The 11085-nt window shown below is 33.6% G+C and overlaps 2 protein-coding genes across 5 annotated transcripts; both read right to left on the bottom strand.

The window, feature by feature from the left end:
• Positions 1 to 492: 492 nt before the first annotated feature.
• LOC111394681 lies at positions 493 to 2777 on the bottom strand. Of its 4 annotated transcripts, none has more exons than XM_023020618.1 (3): positions 2618 to 2777; positions 2078 to 2177; positions 493 to 1921 (listed from the first exon to the last, which is right to left on the bottom strand). In XM_023020618.1, the coding sequence occupies exon 3, from the start codon at positions 1900 to 1902 to the stop codon at positions 826 to 828; it is 1077 nt and encodes a 358-aa protein (XP_022876386.1). In that variant the 5' UTR covers positions 1903 to 1921; positions 2078 to 2177; positions 2618 to 2777; the 3' UTR covers positions 493 to 825. The 4 variants fall into 4 exon arrangements, with proteins under 4 accessions (XP_022876386.1, XP_022876387.1, XP_022876385.1 ...); XM_023020619.1 differs by having other exon boundaries at positions 2102 to 2177; positions 2618 to 2776; XM_023020617.1 differs by having other exon boundaries at positions 493 to 2177.
• A 2589-nt stretch (positions 2778 to 5366) lies between these two features.
• LOC111394679 (tubby-like F-box protein 8) lies at positions 5367 to 9910 on the bottom strand. Its single transcript, XM_023020611.1, has 4 exons — positions 9404 to 9910; positions 9129 to 9216; positions 8000 to 8132; positions 5367 to 6271 (listed from the first exon to the last, which is right to left on the bottom strand). The coding sequence occupies exons 1-4, from the start codon at positions 9749 to 9751 to the stop codon at positions 5557 to 5559; spliced, it is 1284 nt and encodes a 427-aa protein (XP_022876379.1). The 5' UTR covers positions 9752 to 9910; the 3' UTR covers positions 5367 to 5556.
• Between the last annotated feature and the right edge of the window lie 1175 nt (positions 9911 to 11085).

Raw genomic sequence — 11085 nt, 5'->3', positions numbered from 1 at the left:
GAGAACCAGGCTTATTGACTTGGAATTGACGACAATTAAGAGGCTAATCACCAGGAAAAGAAACTAGCAATATCCCTCAAATCTATGTATTAAGCTCCCTAATGTACATGATGGAATCTCACAAATCATATAACTTAATCAAGCATAATTTTTTACACTAATTTTTCCTCTGCCACAACATAAGAAGTTAACTGCTGGGATAGCGCACCGTACATCAATTCTTGATTGGAACTTTGGTGCTCATCCTACAAATAGCTCTGATTTTTAACTCTATCCAGTAACCATGGAGACTTCGTGTCAATAACAGTGGAAAGGTACACAACTTTGTGATATTCAACAAGACATGTTAAATGATAGGCGATAATGAAACAAATAAATATCTGTCTCATCTTTTTGTGCTCATCCATATCACCTAAATAAACATGCAAATGAGCTCCGCCAAACACCTGCACGCACAAGCAACACGGGGACATTCTAGACCTGGGAATCCAATTAACCAAACAAATGTCTTGAAGAATGCATATAACCAGCAAAAGTTTACAAAAAGTACCATACCCTTTGAAATCAATACCAGATGAACACATCATATAAAAAATTGCAAATGAGAGCGAATCTGATGAGAAAGCCGTGATACAGGATGACAGAACATGGATAATACGTATTTTTGTTTTACAAAACGTATATTGACAAGTACAAAAACCTACCTGCTAAAATTATTCTTGTAGGTCACAATCTGACTTCTTCCCTTGAAATATGCTGGTGTAAACTAAGATTATAATGCGTTTTCAATTGCACTTCATCTCACACAGATCAAGGCTCAACATACTACGGTTGGGTTGTCTTGCCTAAGAACTCGAGACCCTCCGTACGGCAACTCATAATCTTCCGAAATACCTCCCTTAATTGGCGTTCAAGTGGATCCAATTCACTCTTACAAACTTCACAAACTAATGATAACTCGCTTGCATACTCTTTCAGGTCTTCCTTCTGTTCCTCTCTCAGTGGGAACTGAGCAGAATCAACCAAGTCTGTTATCTGATGCACACACTTCTCTATTTGACAAATTTCCTTCAATAATCCACTAGAATTTCGGTGTTCTCGTTTCTTAGACTCGTCCATAATCCGACCATGAAGCAAGAAAAAAGGTGCACTCCATGAGAATTGTCGGGGGATTGCAAAAGGAATTTGGATACTACGGTCTTGACAAGGGATTACTGCGACAAGAGCCCATAAAATGAACATAAGAACAAAGCTCATAGTATAGATTATCATTGCCAAACCATTAGTAGCTGCAAGTTCATTTCCACGGGGCAGAGCCAAATTGTTTGCAATTGACTGGAGTTGCTTCGATGCAGACCAAGAATGAGACACACTCCAAGATAGTGATCTTGAGTGCCCTGATGAACGATGACGGTGATCCTTAACCTTATGGCGTCCAAACGACCGATTTCGATTTGAAAAAATACCTCCTGTATCTTTCTCATCTAGCATCACAAGTGCTAAATCCATCAAGGCTTTTCTTGCTCGACGAAATTGACCTTCACCTGTCATCCTTTGTCGATCATCCAAAGCACATGTAATGATATCTAAATGCTTCTGCCATAGTCGAATCTTCTCAATACCATCACGACTTGCATTGCAAATATCTAGTGCCTTAATTGCCCTGTCAAAGAATTCAGTAACAAGCCTATCAGCTGGTGGCTTTGAGAGCTGAGCTTTGTTGTTTGCCAATATAACCTTAAACTCCTCCTGACAGCTAATGAATGCATCTAAAAGCTTCTGAATCCATGATATGGAGAGAAGTTCCTCAGGACTAACTGCTGACAGATCCTTGAACAAGAAGAAAACATGTCTCTGAAATGAATCCACCTCATGAGCACTAGAATCATGGATTGCTTCCATGGAGTGAATATGATTGTCTCTAATACCCAAAATTGGGCGACGAAAAGAAGCAAAAGACAAAGAACTTTGATTAGCTGATGAAGGCATTTTCAGATAAAACGCCTTTGAACTCCTTAAGAAAGTGTTTTTTAATTAAGAAATATTGTAAACCCAGTCGTATTTAAACCAGATAAACCTTAATTCAGTATCAGGGAAACACCTTCAAAATCCAATAACCAACAGCTAGAAATTTACAAGCACCACTTTCTTTCTCAACTGAATTCCCAGATTAAAATCTGCAAAAAATTCATAAATTTCTCTATAAAAAATATCAAGTTTCAAATTTTCAACGAAATCCCAAATTATAAAAATTCACAACACCCCTTCAAATTGATTCCTTTCTTCATGAACAAAACATCCAATTATAATTAAATTGGTAGCTCAAGCAAACATAACCAAAACAGAACAGACTAATAAAAAAATCCACTAAAATCAACCAAATACAATCAGAATAATCACCAAATCTTAAAATTCACAGAACAAATATCAAGATTGTTGAAAAGCGTCAAAATCGAAGAATATTAGACAACATGCAAAACCCAGATCATGAATTGTCTCAAGAACAGATCTCTTGCAAAGGACTCCAAAAATTTACAGGAATCAAGGGTCTGATCCAATTGGAAATCATATATTTAAGAACTGCAATAAAGTGAAGAGAATTAAAGAAAGATTGTACCTTGATGAGTAATGTGTGTATTATATGTACATGAATAAATTTTAAAGGGAAAAATGGAAGATTTGAAGGGAGAAAAGAGGAAAGAAAACCAAGCTAAGGACCCGAAGCCCCTCGCCTTTGGTCTGACAAAAGTATAAGAGGTTCACAAAAAGATGAAGTGCATACAAGAAATATTGGTAAGAAGAGAGAGAAATACCTGTCATAACAAAATGTTTATTTTGCCCTTTTCTTCTTTTACTATTTTCCTTTTGATACATATACTTTTTCTTTTCTTCCATTTGCATCCTCTTACTTTATTTTCTATTTTTTTTGTTTTTCAAATTCATCTTTTTAAATATATCTTGAACGTTTCTAGTTTGTTGAGAACATTTTTCAAGGAAATATAGAATGACAAGAATGTCTAAAAGTTCAATTTTCGAATAAATCGTAGAAACTTGCTTTTCAAATTCTTTTTCTTTTCTTTTCTTCAATGTTCGGTTCTTTATTTTTAATTAACATTAAATCAACTTTTTGTGAGTGGTGCGGACCGATCAATAGAAATATTCCACCCTTTTCATATATTCATCAAATTCATCTTTTTAAATATATCTTGAACGTTTCTAGTTTGTTGAGAACATTTTTCAAGGAAATATAGAATGACAAGAATGTCTAAAAGTTCAATTTTCGAATAAATCGTAGAAACTTGCTTTTCAAATTCTTTTTCTTTTCTTTTCTTCAATGTTCGGTTCTTTATTTTTAATTAACATTAAATCAACTTTTTGTGAGTGGTGCGGACCGATCAATAGAAATATTCCACCCTTATCATATATTCAATGCATCACACTAATATCAATGAAAATCCATATAATCTGGGTTGGTTTTGGTCCTTTTTACATTTTAGAAAATATTAAGAATTTAATTTATTGTGTAAATTTTTAAATTTCATTTTTGTATTGGTACTGTTGTGCTTTTAAAATAATTAACGAAGAAAGAATTAGGAAAAATTATTTAAAAACTTGGTAAACATTTACTTTATAATTACCATACTTTTAAGCTTTGATAAATAAAAGAACTTTATTTGTAGGGACAACAATGGGTGGATATGAGACGAGTCGGCTATTTTCATTCCCGTCTTGTCGAGTATTTTTATCACTTTGTCCCGTCCCCATACCCAGTTATAGCGGGGCAGGTCTCTTACCTCATTTGTCGTCTCGTTTATTTTTTTGTTTTTGTTTTTGTATTTTGTATTTTGTATTTTTTGCTTTTATTTTACTTTTTGTCTTTAGTCAGTAAATGTTATTAATTTTTTCTCTCCATTTAGTTAGGAATAACTTATGTTCACTTTAAAAATAATGATAAATCTTTTTATTTTTATTTGATAAAAATTTAAATTTAATGTTAAAATGAGCAGATAGCAAAGCAAGAATTATGTTTCTCATTCTCGCTTCAGAGCAATGACCGCCACCCTGTCCCTGGTAATTCTCACCCTCTCAGTCGAGGCTGACTCATGGGTATCGTGTTAATCAGAATTTTTTGCCATTCCTATTTATTTGTATGAGTGTATATTACAAATATTAAAATTGACAAAGATTATAATGATATATATTTTTATTTGTATAATTAAGTTTTTGTTTAAGACAATATAATATTACAATAAAATATCTATTAAATCTCAAAATTTACAAAATTGAAATTTTAATAAAAATTAAAATGAATTTATTTTATCTTCCTAGACTTGCATTTGATTCTTCAATTTCTCCACTTTCATAAAATAGAAAAATTATATCAAATAAATTTTAAATTATTCATCAATGGGAAGAATGAAGAATCGTTCAATTAGTAGATAGAAGTATGGTGCAAGGATTTTAGATAATTTCCCATTTCACGTTCCAAGGGAGGGTTAAAACAATATTTAGCTAAAATTTATTTTCTTTCCATGCAAATTTTATGTTTGCAATCAAACGCACCTTAAGAGGATTTGATCGACATTAAGATATGACATCCGAACATATGAGGACTTTGAATATGCTCGAGATTTCAATGACATGGCTGCAATTCGATGAATTTAATGTTAAAATGAGCAGATAGCAAAGCAAGAATTATGTTTCTCATTCTCGCTTCAGAGCAATGACCGCCACCCTGTCCCTGGTAATTCTCACCCTCTCATTCGAGGCTGACTCATGGGTATCGTGTTAATCAGAATTTTTTGCCATTCCTATTTATTTGTATGAGTGTATATTACAAATATTAAAATTGACAAAGATTATAATGATATATATTTTTATTTGTATAATTAAGTTTTTGTTTAAGACAATATAATATTACAATAAAATATCTATTAAATCTCAAAATTTACAAAATTGAAATTTTAATAAAAATTAAAATGAATTTATTTTATCTTCCTAGACTTGCATTTGATTCTTCAATTTCTCCACTTTCATAAAATAGAAAAATTATATCAAATAAATTTTAAATTATTCATCAATGGGAAGAATGAAGAATCGTTCAATTAGTAGATAGAAGTATGGTGCAAGGATTTTAGATAATTTCCCATTTCACGTTCCAAGGGAGGGTTAAAACAATATTTAGCTAGAATTTATTTTCTTTCCATGCAAATTTTATGTTTGCAATCAAACGCACCTTAAGAGGATTTGAACGACATTAAGATATGACATCCGAACATATGAGGACTTTGAATATGCTCGAGATTTCAATGACATGGCTGCAATTCGATGTAGAAATAAGAACTAAGAAAATGATAATAGAGTTGGAAATGAAGCCAGAAAAGCCAATGGTTTTTCCTTTTTTAGTTTTTTTTACAAGGTAGAAACCTTGCCAAGAGTACAAGGTTGAACAATTTCCATTTCTTGTGAAGGGGAGAATAAAATGCAATAACATAAAAATAAAGGCACTGAATTTAGACATTTAAGCATTTTGGTTGACAGATAGATACATTTTCTCTATTCACAAGCCAATTTGGTGTCGAAGCTACTTAAGCAGATCGCGAAAGCCTGAAAAGCAGACAGTGGATATCGGTAATCCATCGTGAACATATCTTGACCGACCTTGCCAAATTGGAGGATGACTTTATCATGGTCAGATTGGGTCGGCTGAGAAGCCGGTGCATCAGTAGTGGCAGCCGGTGGGTGTGTGGAGGCTATCAACTGAAAGTTCTTCACGGATGCAACTGTTACCCGTCCTCTAAAATTGAGGCACCAACATTGCAACTGTTCGTGCCATCTTGGTGCTTTGTTCTTGAGAATCAAGGGTCTTCCTTTACAGTCATTGTCCCCATTGCACACGCCGGCGATATCAGAAAACCGTGAGCTACTGAACTCGGCCGAGTGATCCAGAGATTTTGAGAGAGAAATGCTCCGGAACGAGTCCTCAAGGGATCTTGGCATGAGCTCAGGTTGTCCGGGTACCAAGCCTCCGGGGTCAAGTGCTGAGGCAGGTATTGAGTGCATGACGCAGTTCATCCTGCGCGGTCCCCGTGTCCCAAGCACGTTCAGTTCATACATGATTTGGGCTATGTTGTAAGTGCCGGTAGGCACTTTCGGAGACACTTTCTTGGAGTTGAATCTACGACTAGTTCTCCCAGGCAGAGGAATGTGTGAACAAGCATGAGGCGGCTGTGTATCATACATAATGAACTTCGTGCCGAGAAAATTTGATCTGCAACCAGCAGTAAGATTTAATAATGATAATCTAGAAAAGCTAAATCATTATTATTTAAGACCAATTCAAAAAGAGATTACAAAATAAAAGCACCAGTCTCTAACAGAAAGCATAAACTGAACATTTATACAATCAAGAACTTCGAAGAAAAAGCACGCTAACAAGGACCATAATTGATACCATGTCACAAGGAATAACTAGTCAGCTACACCTTATTTTTCTAGGACGTTAAGTTGAAACAGTATGCCACATATTTAGCAGCGAGTACTTGGGAATCGTATCTAAAGGGCCAGGTTACATAAATATGCAAGTACAGATTTTACTGAATCCATACCCTTTTTTGTACTTAAAAAAAATTGATAAGAAAGATGACCCACTATCAAGTTCATTTCCATGAAAACTTTTATGTATCTGGCTCTTGCCATTGACTCATTAGCTACATAATTTGACATAGATAAACTTTTGAAGAAATTATATTATAATAACCGACTTTTGAAAAGTCGATTGCTTCAATGTTGATTCTCATCCACCTAAAATTACCAATAATCACATTTAGCAAGTAAGCCAAGAAAGCATGAGAATTTCCATTGTCCTCTCGTTGCCTTCTAATGTTACTCTTGCGCATTCTTTTGCTCTAGTTCTCTATTTAATAAGTGCTTGTTAGATAAACTTAGCTACAATTTTATCAAGCTTTTTAACACGTCAAAATTCAATTTTAACCACACAAATCATGAGACCCGCAACTTTTATCAACTTTTCAACTTGACATTTCATCAACTTTTATCAAAATCTACTTAAATTTTAATCAAAAGCTTGGTCAAACAACCCCTAAATCTCATCCGTCTCTATGTTACATGAATTGATTATTTGTAACTAATTTATGTTTCTTCATGCCAGTCGATATCCCAGAAAGCATTCAAGGAGAGTCGAATATAATCTCAAATCATGGCGTCCAAGAGGAGGGTGGATATGGGAGATTGTGCACACATCTCTAGAGTTCAATGTTTGGTGTGTTTTGGCATGTACACAACAAATTCATGGCGTCCAAGAGGAGGGTGGATATGGGAGATTGTGCACACATCTCTAGAGTTCAATGTTTGATGTGTTTTGGCATGTACACAACAAATTCATGGCGTCCAAGAGGAGGGTGGATATGGGAGATTGTGCACACATCTCTAGAGTTCAATGTTTGATGTGTTTTGGCATGTACACAACAAATTCATGGCGTCCAAGAGGAGGGTGGATATGGGAGATTGTGCACACATCTCTAGAGTTCAATGTTTGATGTGTTTTGGCATGTACACAACAAATTCATGGAAGTGTAATCACGCTACGAATTATTTTTTTAAACACAATTATTTTATTCTTGCATTTGAGTAGTGTAAAGTTTCATTATATTTGGATGCATTCTCAAAAATATATAACATCACTAACAAAAGTATAAAACTTTATACAGTACAAGAAAAACAATCATTATTTTTCCAAATTAGATATTGACATGAAGTAATCACTCATAAGGAATTCCTATATGTAGAATATCAATTTTAAATTACTCGAGTATGCATCCCCATAATAAATTTGTTTCTCCAGCATATGTTCTCAAGACAAATAATAGAATTCCCAATAAATATTTATCTAACATAGAAGAAAGAATCACACGAAGATATATATATATATATATATATATACATATAACAGAATAAAGAAATTTATATTCAAAGTTACCTTAGTTTTCCAATGTATGTGCTGCTTGATCTGCAAATATTATCTGCACCCATTGAGATAACATACTCTGTACAAGTAGTTCGTCTAGTTCTTTTTGCAGAGAGAAGGAATTTTCCATTTTCTACAAGCAAAGCTGATAAAAGTAATTGCAAATAACATGAGAAGCAGGAAAAAAGGCACGGGTGAAGTTGTACAAACACTGAAAAGGTTCAGTTCATGATAGTATTCTTCTTCACAACGATGAAAAATGGAAGAATATATAAACAGCCAAAATAACCTTATAAAAAAGCTAACTGACATAATGAGCATAAGTACAAAATATTTGTGTATATTATCTATTCAATTATGTAAACCATTTATATGATAAGAATTTGCAACACAATTAGATCGTACATAATTAGCAGATATGGAAAACTAATACTTGTCAACAGCACATGAATATTAAAATGTAAAATTTGCAACCATGTTTCAACGAATTTGTTTTAAACTTCTAACCATGAATTGTTCTGTACTAAACCGACAGTGCTTAAAGTACTGATGATATTTTTGTTAACTTCACTCAACTACAGTCGATATCAAGGACAGGAATTTCCATAAAAAAAAAAGAGTAGCACCTTTGTGATATCGTCAGTAAAAAGTTGGAAATTCTCCCGATTAAATAATCTATTTAGAAAAGTAGCACTCACATTACTTGTGTATTGTTTCACGATAACAATACGACAGCCATTCTTTTGGCCAATTTCGTATTTCTACAGCACGGAAGATTTACTTCCTACATGTTTGTCTTGGACATTAAACTATATGACAATTGGGAAACCAACCTAACTTTTCTTTATTGGTTGGTAACATAATATCAGCAAAAACTTAGTAGCCAAACAAATGAAATTAGGAAAATAATAATAATAATAATAATAATCTTGCTTCTTAAGGAAGCACCTTCTCACATGATGCAAAATACACATACTTTTAAGTAATCAAATGGCAAGTGTTCATACCGCCATAGAGACATCCATTGGTACAATTAAATGATCAAGAAAGGATAGACCGACAATGAAGTACCATTTAAACACCTAATACTAAAAATACAAAATAGTGAATGGAGCATTCTAAGGATCTAGACAATACATACCAGGACTCAGACATAAGAAAAGATGGTACGTCAAATTAGATTTGTCCCTCTTGATGAAGCATTGGATGGTTCCGTCACGATTCCCCGGCTGTGAAGGAAAAAAAAAAAGCACAAATCAGGATTTGCTTTCATAAAACTAGTAAATAAATGCATAATCGTGTAAAACACAAGTAGCTAAGCAATATTATTTGTACTATCAAATGATTTTAGATTAGACAGAAATTTTCTAGAAAATAATGCAAAATACCAAAGCATGACAAGGGGTGCAAAGTCACCTGCTTCAAGGAAACTGGAAAAGTAAGCTTCCCACAGATTTCTGGACCAGTGACAATTTCCTTGCACATGATCCTCCATGACTTGCAAACAGCAGCACAAGCAACCACGTGCTTCCGAGCAGGCCATGTGCTCTCACTCTCTTCCAATCTTTTAATCACATCGTATAGTAGCTCTGGTGGGAGATTAGCCCAATGACTATTCTGAGTTACCACAGGCTGGTTATTTAAATCATAAAACGAACCGTGTGATTTTCCCCTATGATGACCAAGCAGCCTTACATCAAAACTACGCCGGGATAAACTCCCAAAACTATCTCGTATATCCCGAGCTATGCTGCGGAATGACATCAAACCTCAATCTGGTAAACCAGAACCAAGATGTATGAATGTTTATCACTCACTTTCCTGATCCTTGGTAGTATTTCAAGAGTTGTTGCCCAATAATTAAATCCCAATTGACATCTATTTCTGTCCTCAAAAAAGCAAAAGTAAAATAATTTTCAGAGACAAAAATATATAGCCAAGAAGAAAAGATAAAATGGGTATGTAAGAAAGAGGTCGATTGAGAAGTTTAGTCCTTGTTTGATCCCCATTTTGAGGGATAAAATGAATTTTTGAATAATATATTGATGGAAAATGTGTAGTTAAAAATAATGAAAAGTTTTGAATTTACATGTAATATTATTTTATTGAAGAACATGTAGTTGAATGATATCAAATTACTATTTAAGAGTATATTTTTTTTTTAAAGAATGAGATTCAAACAAGGGCTTAATAATTCAATTTTAACATATATTTTAATGGTCACTGAACTTTGCCCTATGTTACTACTTAATCACTGAATTTCGTCAAGTGTTACTACTTCATAACCGAACATTAAAATGTATCTCAATGGTTACCGAACTTTGCACCGTGTTATTCATCCGTCACTCAAGTTGACGTCATTTGTTGGACTTAACGGATTTTTCCATTTGAGTGACGAATGGGTAACACGGTGTAAAATTCGGTTACCATTGAGATACATCTTAAAGTTCGATTATGAAGTAGTAACACTTGATGAAATTCAGTGACCATCGAGTTACATTTTTAAGTTCAGTGACTAAGTAGTAACATAGAACAAAGTTTAGTGACCATTCATATAATTAACCCCAAGAAAAAATCCATTAGTACTTTCAACTGTTTTTTTGGTAAATCGTTCGAATAATAACAGTATATTTTATATTTTCCGCTACGCTACCTTAAGGGTAGTGAAGTTTTTGACGGAGGTCACATAATTTATTACTTCGTTTCATGTTGATCATTTAACTTTGATTTATTTCAATTTTATCATGTAATCTTAAATTTAATTTATTTTGATGATTAAACTCATATTTCTATTTTAATTTGACTATTCTAGGTTTTAAAGTTGAATTATACTCGGTTTAAACTTTGTGGTACAACAAGTTTGACAGTTAATCGAGAATGAATCTTTCAATTTGTATATGTCAGATAATGAATTAGTAACTTGTTGAACCCTAAAACTGGCGCTGATGGTTGTAGATACCTACTACACAATCTCGCAATGAGTGACCAACTAGCAATTCTCAAAAGAACGACTAGGAGAATGATTAGATAACAAGAAAGAAAGATTCTAGGTAATGTATTTGGGTTCAACCTGATGCCTCGTGAGTAAGAAGATTTCT

Source organism: Olea europaea, chromosome 5, assembly GCF_002742605.1.
Source record: "Olea europaea var. sylvestris chromosome 5, O_europaea_v1, whole genome shotgun sequence".
Taxonomy (NCBI): domain Eukaryota; kingdom Viridiplantae; phylum Streptophyta; class Magnoliopsida; order Lamiales; family Oleaceae; genus Olea; species Olea europaea.
This window is presented reverse-complemented; position numbering and strand designations above follow the sequence as displayed.

Excerpts from the sequence above, each read along its gene's own strand:
- LOC111394681 (XM_023020617.1), bottom strand. The coding sequence starts at position 1,989 with ATGCCTTCATCAGCTAATCAAAGTTCTTTGTCTTTTGCTTCTTTTCGT.
- LOC111394679 (XM_023020611.1), bottom strand. The coding sequence starts at position 9,751 with ATGTCATTCCGCAGCATAGCTCGGGATATACGAGATAGTTTTGGGAGT. Across the intron at positions 9,217-9,403 it reads TTCCAGTTTCCTTGAAGCAG|CCGGGGAATCGTGACGGAAC; the intron begins GTGACTTTGCAC and ends TTTCCTTCACAG. Across the intron at positions 8,133-9,128 it reads TTTCTTATGTCTGAGTCCTG|CTTTGCTTGTAGAAAATGGA; the intron begins GTATGTATTGTC and ends TACTTTTATCAG.